At 36.7% G+C, this 17,446-nt stretch overlaps 1 protein-coding gene across 10 annotated transcripts in view; it reads left to right on the top strand.

Annotated features, from left to right (window-relative positions):
- MYCBP2 (MYC binding protein 2) overlaps positions 1–17,446 on the top strand; it is a 275,901-nt gene that overhangs the window by 191,500 nt on the left and 66,955 nt on the right. For 9 of the 10 annotated variants that reach the window (XM_054586458.1, XM_054586462.1, XM_054586453.1 and 6 more), the window contains 2 exons: positions 343–483; positions 16,555–16,779. In XM_054586458.1, coding sequence (XP_054442433.1) covers positions 343–483; positions 16,555–16,779 — 366 coding nt within the window. The remainder of the gene's footprint in view (positions 1–342; positions 484–16,554; positions 16,780–17,446) is intronic. The other variant, XM_054586463.1, reaches the window with a different exon arrangement.

The following is a 17,446-nucleotide window of genomic DNA, read 5'->3' as shown; positions in this document are numbered from 1 at the left end:
ACAACTGAGTAACTTCTGATTATTAAAATCTAAGTTGAGCAGAAGACTTAAGTTCCTTTGGGAAACATCTGATATTATGTTTAACCTATCTTAAAGTATGATTTCTTTGTACTTTTACTCCTGTGACATTGATTTTACAATCTTACCATGTGAATCATCATATTGCTTGGCATTCCCTTGCTGCTTTTTTTCCTTAAAACTTCTCTCATCCTTATCATCTGCAACAACTAGATGCTTAATCTCCATGTCCACCATTACTTGCCTGCTTTGTAGCCTTTCAGCCCTTACTAGCCTCATAGGAGTTACAGGAGGGCATGGCTTGTTTTGTTGCTTATTTCTCAGATTCACAATGACGATGGGGTATGGCTGAGACTGAATGACGAGACAATAAAGAAGTATGTTCCTAACATGAATGGTTACACTGAAGCCTGGTGCCTCTCTTTTAATCAACATCTTGGCAAGAGTCTTCTGGTCCCTGTTGACGTAAGTAAAAACATTTTTAAAAGCATTATAGGTACACTGTGTCCTCATTACAGGACATTCTTTAATCAAGACTTTTCAGTTCTGAGGTAAACAACAATTAAGTTACTTTATAAGTGCTTGAATTCTTGAGAGCATCTTGGACTTTGGCAAGGCTAAGGACTTTATCATAATCCATTACAGACAGAAAGTAATAAATAACAACTAGGTCTACTGAGTTTCTTCAAAGATATAGGGAATGGGAATGGTTTGCATATTTTTTTCCTTTCTTATTCGCACTACTGTTTGGAATGAATGCCAAACTAAGTTTATGAAATCAGTATTATTATATACTCAAAAACATAACATTTTGTATGTTGGCGTCTTGTAATGAGTTCTGTGTTTTGTTTAAGTTTGAATCTTTTCTTTCTTGCCTTATAATATACTATTGTGTCAAAATAAGATGGATTTTTAGACTTGAGATGCAATAGTGTTCTAGTTGAAGCTAAATCCTACTGTCTGAGAGAATACATTGAACCTCTTTCACAACTGCGGTAGAATATTTAGAGCCAGTGTTCACAAGATTGCTACATAACTAAATGTGATAGTAATCCACAATTTTTTAAAGTAATTTTTATTTTTTTAAAGATTTTTAAAACTTACTTTCAGAGAGAGGGAAAGGGAGGGAGGAAGAGATGGAGAGAAACACCAGTGTGTGAGAGAAACATTGATCAGTTGCTCTTGCATGCCCCCAGCCAGGGACCTGGCCCCACAACCCAGGCATGTGTCCTGACCAGGAATCAAACCAACAACCTTTCAGTTTGTGGACAATGCCCAACCCACTGAGCCAAGAGTCATGCCAACTCTTTATAATTTAAACATAAGAGTGAGATTTTTTTCTTTTTCATCACTGTCAAATAATGTATTCCTTATGACACTAATAAACTCCACTGTTAAAATTTTATTCTTTAAAAAAAACCTTAAGAAAAGAAATCAACAGAGACAAGAGGGAAGGAGGGAGGGGGGGCGGGGAAAAAGAAGGGAAGGGGCAAGTCAAGGAACATATAGCAAGGATTCATGGACAAAACCAAAGGGGAAGAGCTGAGGGAGGGAAGAAGGGAGGGAGCAAGGGAAAGTGGTGGGGGGTTGGCAGAGACAAATGTATTTGAAAAAATAAATTAAAATAAAATTTAAAAAAAAATCAAGATGAAGAGACAAAGAAAAAAAAAACAATATTTTAGATAGTGAATTTCTTAAAAATCAGTGTGTAAAGTTAGCTTATGATATTGAACCATTCAATATATTGTTTATTTTTTTCTTTGATAGTCCAGAGTAATGTTCTCCAAAGGGGCAGTTATACAAGATGACACTTCAGAAAAGAAAATATGGGAACTTTTATTTATATTTATTGATCTCATCCTTTTTTTTATTTGAAAGGATGATCTCATCCTTTGTTTATTGTTTTCAGTTTGTACTAGACAGTGTTCTTAAGGCCAGAGAGAAGGGCAGTTAACACGGTAAGAGAGAAAACTAAGTGGAGTAAGCCATACAAATATTTGTTGATGGGTTTTCACTGGAGTGTGAATGAGATGGCCGTCACTAATTTATTTGAAAAAATATTGATGCAGAATATTGGAGATAGAAAGTAAAATGAAGTAAGGGCTTCTGGTATTTTCTAGTCTTCATGTTTAAGAACGACATGAATTCTGTGTTCATGTAAATAATTCAGTATCTGGCCCTGGCTGATATGGCTCAGTTGGTTGGTGCGCCATCCCATAAATTGGAAGGTCACATATTCGATCCATGTCCGGGCACATGCTTAGGTTGTGGCTTCAGTCCCTGGTTGGGGCACATAGAAGAGGCAACCCATCAATGTCTATCTCTCACATCGATGTTTCTCTGAGTCTCTCTCTCCCTCCCTCCCCCTCTCTCCAAAATCAATAAGCAGGTCCTCGGGTGTGGCAGGCTGAGATGTTTTCTGGTTCCTTTATTTTAAAGATGGTATTGACTTAAGGCTTTTATAAATAAAGACCGACACCAGTAGGAAAGGGGTAAATTAAAGATGGAGACGAGAAATCTGAAGACTGAAAAAGGAGAAAATGGAATTAAGGCCATATTTTGAGAGCTGTTTCTCTGAAGAAGCAGAGAATATGTATGGCAGTAGGTAAATTTATAGGGATGGAGGGAAGAAGGGAAGAGGTTGAAGGAGACCATGATACTTTCATAAATTAGAAGAGAAGAAAGCCATCAGTTGAGATAGTAACAAATGAGTTAAGTTGAAGGGTTCAGAAATATCATAAAAATTAAGAATGATGTTTAATAGAAATAGAGAGGGATCTGACATACGACTACTTGTTTGGGAATTATTGAGCCACTAAGGACCGAGTGAGACCATTGGATAGATTCGTTCCAGACACGCCTCCTCCCACATAAACCTAAGAGTCCAGAATTTAAGGAGACAAGGAAGCAGATTATAGCATTATCTGGAATTTTCCAGGATACTGTGACAGAAAAATGGGGATGAAAAGGAATTTCTGATGCTGATGGAAGAGCAGTTGAGATCACCCACTGGTATCGGGCCTAAGTTAGAAACATCAAAGGAAAAATGGGTGGGGGGGTCATCCAAGGGACTTGGAGGACTTAATAAAGTCCTAGAACAATATAGTGAGTACACTGTAATTAAAGAGCTGGAAAGATATATGCAGTTTGTGTGATAAAGTAGAATATTTGTATGTGATTTCATAATTAGAGCATTTTATTGAATGAGATGGAATGTTACTGTGTCCAGGAAAGGGTCACTGAAATATAGTGGGAATGGAAGTCATTGGAACTGACTCAGTCTAAGAAGTAAAAGGCAAGGCAGTTGGTTGGTCATCATATCTACAACAGAAGACACAATATGATGGCAACACTGTAACCCAGGAGAGTGGTAGCAAGTGGTCACAGGCAGTCGTTGCCGCTGACTGGCCTGGGTAAATCTCTCCCGTTTACCTGCCAACAGCAACCAAGGCTCAAACACAAGAGGAGGGTATACTCAGCCCACACAAAGGGCACACCTCGAGTACCCAGCTTGTGATAGGGGAGGCTATGCCAGTGGACCCCACAGGACACCAGCTACATTAGGACACACTACAAAGACATGGACTTAAAGCATTCCATCTCCAGGTTTAAGATGAAAGTGAATTTGTTTATCATTGCAGTAAGAGTCCCATTAGATACCAGTGTAGTCATAGCGCAAATGGGAATAGTTTGATGTTGGATCAGGGTAGCAGTTTTGATGTAAAAATAAGAGAACAAGGATATATGGTTTATATTTATGTGGTGACTTAAGATGACAGGACAGGGATATATGGTTTATATTTTTGTGGTGACTTAAGATGATAGGAGACAGTGTAGCAAAATTAACTGGTCTAGGGCTCCAAACATATAAAGTCGCTTCAGCGCAGGTGTTGGAGGAGGACCCACAGAGTCAGAGCCTGGCGTAGGTAAGGGCGGCCTGGTTCCCCAGGGCTGTCTGTAGTGACTGCCGTAGGCCATTTCTGCCGTCAGGGCGTGTTTAATGAGGACCTTCCTCTGTAGGGCTAAGGCATAGAAGGGATGATGATATTTGCACAGAGGGAATAATAATTCCACCTCGCCACCTGAAGGAACTAATACAGCTAAATAAGTGTATCTTGTTACTCCTTTGCATCTCTTACTATTAATACATTTACTACTGGGAAAACACTTTACACTACTCTTCCTTTTTTACTTCAGTCCATTTGTGAATAAATCAACTATAAGTCTGATTCAGAATTTCAAATCACTGATAAAATAAAGAAGGACCAATGCCACTAATTTAAGATGCAAAAGTACCAAAAAAAAAAAAATGCCTTCAGCAACCTTTACACGTACCTCTTCAGGCTTTTTTAGTTAAAACAACTTTGCATTCACTTCCGTGTTTGTACCTTATTTGGGTCCTGACTCAAACCAACTTTTGGGAAGAGTAGGGATGCGGATTGGAAATTTAAACACTGACAAAATATATGGCAGACTACTTTCTAAAAAAGATTACCATAGATACTCATTTTAAAAATAAACTTTAAAGTGATTTTTGTTGCACTGTTTTGTTTATTTACTCATATTAGAGAACTCTTGATTTCATCATAGATATTTACTTTAGCTAAATTTTAGCCAACTAACAAGTTCTATTTAAACAGCATTACTTTACTAAAAAATAATAGCATCCTAACTTAGTTCAAATGAGACTTTACCCCTGTTTTAGCATTTAAATTATGCTAGTTTGGAGATTAAATGGCATTAGACATTCATATTATATCTGTATTTATAAAAATATTTTTAAATTTATGGGAAAATAGAGATAAATATGAAGGATGCAGATTTTTTAAAATTATATTTTCTTAGTTGACCAGGCTCAATTTTCAAATTGTATTCTATTGATTATGCTACTATTGCAGTTGTCCCAGTTTTCCCTGCTTTGCCCCTTCCAACCAGCGCCCCCTACTTCTCAGGCAATTCTCCCAACATTGTTCATGTCCATGGGTCATGTGTGTAAGCTCTTTGGCTACTCCATTTCCTATACTGTGTTTTACATCCCCATGACTATTCTGTAACTACCTATTTGTACTTCTTAATCCCCTCACCCCTTCACCCGTTCCTCTACGCCCCCTCCTATCTGACAGCCATCAAAACGCTGTCCATATCCATGATTCTGTCTCTGTTCTACTCTTGTTGGCTTAGTTGGTTTTAAAGCTTCAGTTGTTGATAGATATGTATTCTTGCCATTTTATTGTTTACAGTTTTGATCTTCTTCTTTTTCTTAAATAAGTCCCTTTAACATTTCATGTAATAATGATTTGGTGATGATGAACTCCTTTAGTTTTTTCTTGTCTGGGAAGCTCTTTATCTGCCCTTCAACCTCTAAATGATAGCTTTGCTAGGTAGAACAATCTTGGCTGTAGGTCTCTGCTTTCCATGACTTTGAATATGTTTTGCCAGTCCTTCTACCCCGCAAAGTTTCTTCTGAGAAATCAGCTGACAGTCTTATGGGAACTCCCCTGTAGGTAGCTAACTGCTTTTCTCTTGCTGCTTTTAGGATTTTCTCTTTATCTTTTACCTTCGGCATTTTAATTATGATGTGTCGTGGAGTGGGCCTTTTTGCATCCATCTTGTTTGGGACTCTCTGTGCTTCCTGGACTTGCGTGTCTATTTCCTTCTCCAAATTAGGGAAGTTTTCTTTCATTATTTTTCCAAACAGATTTCCAATGTCTTGCTCTTTCTCTCCTCCTTCTGGCGCCCTATGATGTAAATGTTGGACCTCTTGAGTCTGTCCCATAGGCTGCTTACACTATCCTTGTTTGTTTGTTTTTTTAAACTCTTCTTTCTTCTTGTTCTTCTGATTCGTTGTTTTTTGCTTCCTTATGTTCCAAATCATTGATTCGATTCTCGGCTTCATCCGCTCTATTGTTGTTTCCCTGTAAATTGTTGTTTATTTCAACTAGTGTATCCTTCACTTTTGGGATCTTTTTTATGTTGATGAGGTCCTCGCTAAGTTTCTTGATCATCCTTATAACCAGTGTTTTGAACTCTGCATCTGATAGATCGCCTATCTCGATTTCATTTAGCTCTTTTTGTGGAGTTGATCTGTTCTTTCATTTGGGCCATGTTTCTTTGTCTCTTTATTTTGGCAGCGTCCCTGTGTTTGTTTCTAAGTATTAGATAGAGCTGCTTTGAGTCCATGTCTTTGTAGTGTGTCCTAATGTAGCTGGTGTCCTGTGGGGTCCACTGGCATAGCCTCCCCTATCACAAGCTGGGTACTCGAGGTGTGCCCTTTGTGTGGGCTGAGTATACCCTCCTCTTGTGTTTGAGCCTTGGTTGCTGTTGGCAGGTAAACGGGAGAGATTTACCCAGGCCAGTCAGCGGCAACGACTGCCTGTGACCACTTGCTACCATTCTCCATCCTCTGTGGAGGATCAGTTGTGCAATGGCAAGATGGTGGTGCTCCAGCATGGTCTGTAGCTGTCCACTGGGTGTGCTGGCTCTGGGGTTTCCCAGGTAGTGCAGGCCAAGGTCAGCTCATGCCTGTGTTTTGCCCAGAGCCACCCAGTCTGGGCAACAAAGCAATCTGAGGTGACTGCTACTTGTGCTGGGCTTGGAGATTCCCAGGTGAAGCCAAGCTGTGAATCTAGGCTGGCTGCTGCTAGTGCCAGGCCTGGGGCCACTTAGCAAGAGTTGTGGGAGCTGGGGGCCCAATGAGGCTGGCTGTTGCTTGTTTGAGAGCATTTAGGAAATTGTGAAACATGAGCAAAGACCAGTCATTCACATGAGAAAGTCTCTGTTAACAGCTTGGGTGGACCCATAAGTTAGGTGGGACAGAGTCTTTGTGGATCTCTAGAGCAGTGTAAACCGTGTTAGCCAGGTTGATGGAGTCTCAGATATAGCACCCGCCTGTGGGCTTTGTGGCTCTTTCAGGGGAGGGTTCAGAAAAGGGACAATGGCCTCTGCCTGCCCCTCTCTGTGGGAGAAAGCTGTCCTCCAGTTCTTCCCTTGAGGCCAGACACTTCATTCCCTCCTTGTATGCCACTGGTGCCTTACAAGGGGCTACCCCCATGTTGGAGCTCAGAGGGTGTGAGCCTAGGTAAGTCTGTTTGTTGGTTCTTTAAGAGGAACTGCTTGGGACTCCCATCAGTTTCTTCCAACTCAAGTCCCCACAACTTCTGGCTACAAAAACCAGAGGGGACTTACCTTCTCGGCACTGTAACTCTGGACTGGGGTCCTGTTCTGTGGGACTCCTTGCTCCGAGGACATCCCTCCTGAATTTTTATCCACCACACATGGGTGTGAGATCAGCCCATTCACCATGTCTGCCACTCCTACCAGTCTGGATGGTTTCTTCAATTCCATGTTGTTGGACATTGATTCAACTCAATTTCTAACTGTTCTGAGTGATGGATGTTCTATAATTTAGTTGTTATTTGGATGTTGCCATGTGAGGAGGCAAGCTGTATTTGCCTATGCTGCCATCTTGACAGAAGTCCCAAATCCTTTTCAAAAGCACTTCAGAGGCACCTCCTAATTTATCTTCAGTGTCAATCCAGATTTCAAGTCAAAGCCTAAGTGTTTAAAATGCATCCACTTCAGGGCTGGCACTGTGCTAGAGGTTGCAAGAGGGTGAGGCCTGATCTCTACCCTCTAGGAGCTTGCATACTTGCTCAAAAATCTCTCGACATTTTTCTTCTCTATACTTCCCAGTAATGGTGTAGCTATTAATTTATTGTTCATTCAACAAATATTTATTGAGTCCTTCTTATGTATTGGATACTGAGCTGGAAAGTAAGTATTGGGTGGAGGGATACAAAATAAATAAGAGTGAAGTTCTGACTTTAGAGGTGTCCCTGTATGATGTGATAGACATACCATATTCAAATAATGAAGTTGCGCCGTGGTGAGTTTTAGAATGGCCTACCTTAGGGGATGATGTTTGAGGAGTTCTTGAAGAAAAGTTGCCAGGAAAAAGAGAAAGGAATTTCTACACAGAGAATCAAATGTCCAGTATTGTGGACACATGCTGTGCTTGGGAACTGATAAGTAGTTCATATGAATGAAGCAAAGATTTGGGGATAGAAAGTGTATAAGTACCCAGCAAATTAGGTCTTCCTCTCCCTTCTGAGATAGCACTTTGTCTGTAAAAGTAGAAAAGATTACTTTTTTTCCTGTTTCCCATCACATTTAGGGTGTTACTTGTTTGATTGTTTGTTTGTTTGTTTGTTTGATTTCATGTTTTTCCTAGCTGTCAGCCCATTTGTATTTATATACCTCTTATTTCCGTTAAGTCATTCAGACTTAAAGAGTCATGAGGATCCCTTCTTATTCATATATTTTTCTTTCAACATGTTAAGTATCACACTTTGCTTATGTAGGCTTTCAATATTTGTCAAATACTAATTTTTAAATCCTTGGTATTTGGTATGATCATGCTGCTTAAAATAGTTCCTAATACATATATCCTTCATACCTTAATTCTCTCAATTCTCAGTGTGATCCTGTGATATTAAGCATTTTAACATCTTCATTTTTTCGTGAGAAAATATAGCTACTCTCTCAAAATCACAAGTAGAAAGTAGTGTAGCTGGTTCCAGAACCGCAGTTTATGCAGTTAAAGCCCATGTTTTTATGTTTGCTCTACCTTAATCTAGTAGAGATAAGAATAAATATAGCTATGAAGTCATAATGTAAATATACCTATAAAAATCATATTACTTTGGCTAAAATTACCAAATTAATTAAATACGAATATGCGTGACCTTGATAGTTGAATGAGGATGACTACTATGATACATGCTGAAGGCGACATGGGTCAGTCTGAGAATGCATACGTGCGGAATGTTGATTTTAAATTAAAATTGTGAAGATTTGGAAAACTACAAAATGTAAGCTAGTAGAATGTTTGATTCATCAGGGAAAATGTAAGTAAAAAAGAGAGAAAATTAATTAAGCACATGGGGAAACATTGGATGCCTAGGAAAAGAGCTTAAATTTTTTGGAAAATAATTTTACTTCTAGGATGAGGGGATATTTAGTGATTTGAAACTTGGAGACACAATAATGTGGATACTGTGTCAAAAAAGAAGTCTTCCAACATCATGAAGCAAGTTGAATGGTAGAGAAAATTTATATTGAGGAAAAGTAGATGGTACCTCATTAGAAATTTTCTAAGATATCTTTATAATACTCATATTAATCTATATTATTGCAGAAGCAATGTTGGTCTCTGAACATCTCCATGCATTTATATAAACCACTTCTTACCTACTTAGCCTGACTGGTGTTCAAATATAGAAAGTAGGTTGATTTTTTTGAAATTGGGGGTCCTGAAGATTTGAAGGAGAAATGAAGGGAAAATATCATTTGATAGACTCTCTAAGAGCATTACCCAAGGTTATTGCTGAAATTAGCAAATGTTTCTTGCATTTGATGTCCAGTTTCATTCTTATGGGTAACCTACTGATGTCTGGTAGTCACAGCTTTAACATATCCAAAATGTCTTAGTTTTGTTTTGTTAATAGATTTGTGAGTATGTGTATGCATGATCTGTTTTTTAATCTTAGTAAGTAATAAACATTTATTTAATGTACTGTTAGTAAATGTACTGTCCTAGATAATTATCAACAGCTCATTTCGTACTTTACCTTGGTGTTTAAATTTCCCAAACAGAATGAAGTTTAGGCAATTAAAATAACATTGTAATTATTTGTATACTTGTATATGTTAGGTTTAATTTTCCTGAGATATTTTATCTTTTTCACTAAAAATGGCAATTCTCCTGTGCTTATCCAGCACAATGAAAAGATTGTTATTTTTTTGCATGTCATTTGACATGTTTGATCATGTATTTTCACCATGAAAATTATTCACTTATTTGATTTCTTCTATGCCTTGAAAGGTTATCAGCTTAGAGTTGCACTTTGGTGCTTATTAATTTAGTTAGGTTTTTTGTTATGCTTAAATTTTCTAATTTTTTATAACAAATTTTTTTGTCTTTAGAATAGTCTTTGAGAATAAAATGATTTTGATTTTGTAGATATAGGTGTATTGGTGTATATATATACACATATGTAAACATGTAGTGGTGCTCATATTAATCTATGTAATTATACAATATAAAATCTAAATTACATATTTTAAGTGAGAAATTAACTTCAGAGAGGGTAATATTTTAATGCATATTCATTCTTTAAACATTCTTAAATTTTCTAGAGCTAACTTTGCAAGTGTATTTTATCTTTAAACTCCAGCTTTGTATTTGGTACATTTTCGATTCCTGATAAAGGCAATTTTGTTAGGTTACCACATTTTGAAAATAATCTTAGAGTACACCAGCGCAGACTAAGAATTTTTCTATTAATGCAGAACAAAAGTAAAAAAGTATCCAGTTAGAAACCACATACAGTTAATATGTATAAGATGGGTTTCATTGACAATATATTATTATGGCTACCAGTTATATTACTTTGACTCATCCTTGTACATATTAACTCATATACTCAGACTTAGAAAACACTTAAGTTTGCACTTTGAAATTAAAAGAGTACAGTCTTTAAATACTGTCAGTCACCACATTTCTTACTTATTGTTAACTTCACCTGCATTGCTTTTCCTTTTTAAAAAATTATACAGTATTCATTATGCTATTACGGTTGTCACGACAGGGTGGTGGTGCTCTGACGTGGTCTGTAGCTACCCAGTGGGTACACTGGCCCTGGAGTTTCCTGAGTGTTGCAGGCCAAGGTCGGCCCCCACCTGTGTTTGGCCACTGGCCACCGTGCCTGGGCTGTAAAGCAATCTGAGATAGCATATACTTGTGCTGGGCTTGGAGATTCCCAGGCGAAGTCAAGCTATCAACCTAGGCTGGCTGCTGCTAGTGCCAGGCCTGGGGCTCACTGAAGCCAGATACTGACTGTTTGAGAGGATTTACGATATGGTGCAGCATGAGCCAAGACTAGTCATTCATATGGAAAAGCATCTTGAGTGGGCCAGTAAGTTGGGTAGGACAAAGTCTCGGAGGGACTCCAAGGCAGGTCAAACAGTGTTAACCAGGTTGATGGTGTCTCTATACGGCACCAGCTTGCCGGCTCTGTGGTTCTCTTGGGAGAGGGCCCAGGAAAGGGACAATGGCCTCTGCTGGCCTTGGTGCCAGACACCCCAGTCTCTCCCAGCATGCCACTGGTGCCTTCCAAGTTGCCATCCCAGTGCTGGAGCTCAGAGAAAGTGAGTTTGAGTAGGTGAGTCCTTGTGTGGGTTGTTTAAGAGGAGCTGCTTGGGGCTCCATTAGTTTCTTCCACAGATCCCGGCTGGTTTTTGCAGCCAGAAGTTATAGGAACTTATCTTCCTGCCACTGGAATCCTGGGCTCTGGGGGTTTGATGTGGGGCTGGGAACTTACCCATCCTGAGATACCCTTTCCAAATTTTATCTGCCACATGTGGATATGGGACCAGCCCTTTCTGCATCTGAGCCTCTTCTACCAGTCTGGATGGATGTGGTTTCTTTTAATTTCATAGTTGTCAGACTTCAGCTCAATTTCTGACTGTTCTCAGTAGTGGTTGTGTATATTTTAGTTGTAATTTTGATGTGGTTGTGTGAGTAGACAAGTCATTTCTGCCTATGCTGCCATCTTGACGAGAAGTCCTCTAGTGAATTTCTAAGGTTGTGCTTAGATCACCACGGTCTTATTTCCAGTGTACAGTGAGGATTTTCCTTTGTTTTATGGTGAATTTTCTCAGACTCCTGACTTTGCTCCTAATTCCAGGGTTAATTCCATTCTGAGATCTTTAGCTTCTGTTAGCCTCTATTACTGACCTCCCCTTCCGTAGGGACGGTTCCTGGTCACGGCTCTCTGGAAAACCAAGGCTCCTATGCTTTCTCCTATTGTTCCTATAGATCATTGGTAGTTTATAAGAGGATTAACTCAGGAACAGCCAAATGGAAGGGATGCATAAGAACATGAAGCTTCCATATCCTTTACCCGAATTCCCACGTGTTCACCCTGCATTGCTTTCACATTGCTTTTAGTACTAAAAAAAAATATTAAGCTAAAAAATTAAAAAATACTTTAAAAAATCTTGATACTGTTTTATGTCAAAGAACTGTACCACCATTCCCTGTGAAGGAGAAAAACCATTAAGCATATATTTCACAAAGTCTTACATATGTGAATGAGTCAGCAAGGATATCTTTCCCTAAAAATTAGTATTTCATAATGATTTGCAACATGTTTCCACTTTTCCTAAAGAGAAAGAACCCTATCCTCTATCCATTTTTAAATGTGGGAGGGGGTTTGGTTTTATGTTTATTTGTAAGCATATTATTAGAAACTCACTTTTCTACCTTCCGTGTGTTTTATATTTATAAATTTGCATGTATGTATGTATGCATGTATGTGGGTGTGTGTCTACATCTGTCAAAACACATGCATATAAGGAAAATACAGAACGAGAGCATATTAAATATTTATTATCTACAATGGCTTATAACTGGTTGAGAATTGTGTTGTTTCCTTTGCGTTGAAATCTTGGGTGATGGTAGCTTTTATTAACATTTTGAATATCCTCATTTTGTCCAAAATAATCATTTATCTCAATATTTACATAAGCAGTAAAATTGTATCATTGTTACTCACTGGAAAGATTCTAATTTCACATCAGATAAATATTCAATAGAATGATGTATCTGTGTAAAATGTGTATTATTTAAGTTTTCATTATGACAGGTTGGGAAAAATGTTTTTTTCTGGGACTGTGCTGCTTTGAATTGGTTGTTCTTTAACAAAATATTTTTAGTCTTTAACATAGTGACTAAATAATCAGTGTATTTCCTAAACTTTGACGTGGAGACAACTAGGCCAGTCTCCTGATAAAAGATTCCGATCGTGCGTTTCTCTGTGTGCTTCCTTAACAGATTTGCTAACAGCTTTCAGTAACATTTCCAAATGATTTTTTCCATTTATAAAAGAGGAATTTTTTTAAATGACTTAGACTTTTTTTACCTTTTGATTGTTTTTGGTACTTTAAAAAATGATAACTAGTTCACATATACTGCATGCCATTATTACTCATTAGTATTAGTTGAAGTATCTCTACAATCTATATTATTCACATTTTCTTTATAAAACTGTAGACTGTTTTCTGTCTTGAAACAAATATGGGATATACTGGAACAGATAAGTTGTCAGTTAAGGAGTTTTAAAGTTTCCTTCTTGAATTGATTGTGTTAAGCTTTAAATCAATGTCTGGCTCTTAATTTTAGTAAAATGGCATGACACACTATATCAATGGAGAGCTTTTCACAAAATTTATTGGAATTTTTTTAATGTGTGGTTTACTCAGGTGGCTTCAGTTTCCCTTTAGTAAAATAATATTTCAGTGTGGTGCTAGAGTACAGAACAATGCTGTTACTGTGAACACATCTTCTGCAGCTGATATCCTGTTCCCTTTCTTTGTTGATATTTTTCTTTCTTAAACTTTGTCGCTCAGAATATCTTTAATGCTAGCCAAGGAGTCAGGGATTTGGACGTATTTTCATGGACTTCCAAAGCTTTTTTTCCCCAGGTGAGTTAACTGTAAGGAACAATCATACACTATTGAGGTATTTCAGCGTGTATAACAAATTTCAATTATATCCTTTGAAATATTTGCTTAAAATTAATTTTTTTTTACCAAAAAAGATCTATACAAAGTGCTGTAGCTGAGTTTCCCCTGTAATTCTTTTCCCTCTATTTATCCCAAAGAATGTATTACTAGTTTAAGTTAAACTTTTACATGACTTCAAATTTGATATGTTTAATTTTACGATTAGCTTCTCCCACAGTTACATCCAAGTCTAGCTTTTTCAGAACCAGTTTTTGTAGGTGGGAGAGTCTTGACCCTATGCCTCTTCTCTTTTTTCCTGTTCTTCCACAGTGCCATTTTGAATGTTCATCTGAGAATGGGAAGGGAATACAGTTTATATGCTGGTGCCAGGTTTTACGTTCCTCTACTGAATAAAACGTGTATCTTAGGACTGCTTGAGAGTAAAAGGCACAGTTCTGACTCTATGTCTATTACTTCTTTTTATGCTGCTTAGTGTTAAAAAATTGGATAGATTTTGTTTTACATTTATTTAGTTTAACTATTCAATTAAATATTTTCATAAAAGTTCTCATATATTGCTTTCATTCAGTAACTTGCAATTTATAACTTTTTCCAACATTTATCTCTCAGTGTTTCCCTGAAGTATCAAAAGTTGGAAATACTGTTATACTTAATTAAATGCTCTAGATGTATTATTAAATACCAGTGAGGTTATTTTTCTCTAAATCTTTTATTTGCTTGTGATTTTTTTTGGTGTCATACCGCATAATTTTAACTCTCAGTTGTAATAAGGACTAACTTGCCTCTTCCAACTTTGAAATAGCATCATATATTTACAAAAATTAATTATATATAAGTAGACATTTTTAAATAAGTGGCCCCTATGAAAACCTTGTTAAGTGTAGTAACACAATTTAAATCTCAGACCCTACTCTATGTTTTTGAGTGCTCTTATTTTCTTTTATTTATTTGTTTGTTTGTTTATTTATTTATTTATTTATTTATTTAGAAGAAAAGGTAAGGGCAGAAGAAAGAGAGGGAGAGAAACATCAATGTGTGGTTGCCTCTCACATGCCCCCTACTGGGGACCTGACCTGCAACCCAAGCATGTGCCCTGAGTGGGAATCAAACTGGTGACAATTTGGTTCACAAGTCAGACTCAGTCCACTGAGCCACACCAGCCAGGGGCGAGTGCTCTTCTTTTCATATTGCTGTGCACATATGTAAGTTTTTGCAAGTATGCGTGCATGGATATATAAAATGGATATTTTAAGCTTATTTTAGATTGTAAATCTAGTCTTTTTCAAGTATTTAAAATTCTCATTTCCATTAAATTGCCAATATATAGCTAAAGAATTTCCAGTAAGTATGATATGATAATTACAGTAAATATAAATAAATATTGTCTATAGTGCATATTTGTGTAACTAATAATTGATGATTATTGATCAAAAACTGAAATTTACAATATATGTGAAGGTTACTAGTGGCTCTGAAATTTTCCCTGTCCAACCATATATTGAATTAAAGACGCAAATACACAGAATTCTTGAATCCACAACCTCAGGATTTTATTTTTTATTTTCTACTACGTAATGGACATGTTTACACACCTCTTAATATGAGACAATTTATAGGGATAGAGCTAGTCAGTAGTGTTTTATCTTGTATAATGTGTTACTTTTTTTCATTTTTATTCTAACATTACTAAATACTAATTTTAACCTAATGTTTGAATAAGTGTCCCACTATGATGATCTTTTACTGAATTTCAATACAGAACAGTTTGTAGAGTGTATATTGCTGTATTTAAGATTGCCATTTAAATCTGTTTTAAAGGAGTAATAATGAAAATGGAAAAACCCCTAGTGTGGAACTTTGATTTACTTTTAGTTGGGAAGAAGAACAAATATGGGAAGGTTATTGCATTAACATAGGAAACAATTTCATCATAGCATTCAGAAAATTTAGGACATGTTCTTTTCTTTAATGGTGGAAACAGTTCCTTTATATCCAAATGCATTAAATTGATATAAAAATGCCTCTTTTATATTAATCTCTCCTCGCTACTTATAATCATCTCTTTCTGTTAATAGCTTTAATATATCACTGTGTAAAAAATGGCCTAGCAAATCTAGCAAGACCATTTTTTTTTTATTTATTTTTAGAGAGGGGAAGGGAGGGAAAAAGAGAGAAAACATCAATGTGTGGTTGCATCTCGCGTGCCCCCAACGGGGGACCTGGCCTGCAACCCAGGCGTGTGTTCTGCACTGGGAATCGAACCAGTGACCTTTTGGTTTGCAGGCTGGTGCGTAATCTACTGAGCCACACCAGCCAGGGCAAGACATCTTTGTTTGTAGCACATTAAGAAAGTATCTGTTGTTAAAATCTTAAAAACATTCCTATTTCATGTATAACTAGTAAATAATAAGATGTATCTATATTTTACATATATTTTGTCATCATTGTTATTGCTATTTATAGATAAGTCTCCAGAGTCTTAACACCTATTTTCTCTATTTGTAAATAACAATTACAGACCAAAAAATATAAGGAAATGAATATTTAGACTTTTTAAGCTATGTCAACATACAGTAATGAAGTAATAATGATTCAAAATTATTCAGTTGTTGTTCACATAGTACATTTGTTTCTCCTCTTAAATATTTCATTAAAAAATAACAGTAAAATCAAGTACTATATTTCTCAGATTTTGATGGACAAAAGTCTGAGGTTCAATTACTGTCCTGTTTTATTTTCTTCAATTTTATTTTAATTATTATTCAGCATTGAAAAACTGAATGACTTTTCAGTGGTGGTATTGACTAATACTTCAGGTCCCTTTACATGTATAATTCTATTTCTTAATTTGAAGTATTATAGAATTGTTGTAAATGCTATTAATAGGAAGATATTGAAAGTGATAATAGATTGTATTTTATTTTATTTTTTTCCTATTCAAATTTTCAGGAACCTAAAAGTAATACTGATGAATTTTTCAAAGACATAAACTCCTGCTGCCCACAGGAAGCAACAATGCAAGAACAAGATATGCCGTTCTTGCGAGGAGGTCCAGGCATGTACAAGGTAGTGAAGACAGGACCTTCTGGCCACAACATCAGAAGCTGCCCTAACCTTAGAGGTATCCCAATTGGAATGTTAGTTCTGGGAAACAAAGTCAAAGCAGTGGGAGAGGTATGGATTCTTGTAGCTTCATGACTTCCTAAGATACTCAATTTTAATATAAAACTAAAGCATCTTTTTCTTCCAAAGGTTGCCATTTTCATTCAGGTTTTTGAATGCTAATGTTCTTTATCTTTATTTGTATTGGAAATACTAATGTAATTTTTCTGTGCTTCTTTTCTACTAATTTTATTCTCATAATTACGCTTGTGAAAAAAATATATTAACAAAGTGTATATGTATATATAAATGTTTTGTATTTGCATATATTTCTTATTATTATAAATGTACTATACCGTCATGGATTAACAGCACTTCTAAATATTTGCTACGGCCCTGTCCAGGGGGCTTAGTTGGTTAGAGCGTCGTCTGGATGCGGGTTTGATCCCTAGCCAGGGCACATACAAGATTCAACCAATGAATGCATAAATAAGTAGAACAACAAATTGATTTTTCTCTCTTTCTCTCTCTCCCCCCTCTCTCTGTCTCTCTCTCTAATATCAATAAGTTTTTAAAAAATTAATATTTGCTGTGGATCAGTATGGAGATGCAATATATACACAGCATTTCTTTTCTCTGTTCCTAATCATGTGTCTCACTGAAGCCCTGAGCAAATACAATTACTCTTTCATCAACTGTGGTATTTGCCTCAGCTGACGAGCTTGAAGATGTAGTGTGT

The sequence above is a fragment of the Pteronotus mesoamericanus genome, unplaced genomic scaffold (genome assembly GCF_021234165.1).
Source record: "Pteronotus mesoamericanus isolate MK-2021 breed Mesoamerican mustached bat unplaced genomic scaffold, CSHL_Meso_final contig_94, whole genome shotgun sequence".
NCBI classification, from domain to species: domain Eukaryota; kingdom Metazoa; phylum Chordata; class Mammalia; order Chiroptera; family Mormoopidae; genus Pteronotus; species Pteronotus mesoamericanus.
This window is presented reverse-complemented; position numbering and strand designations above follow the sequence as displayed.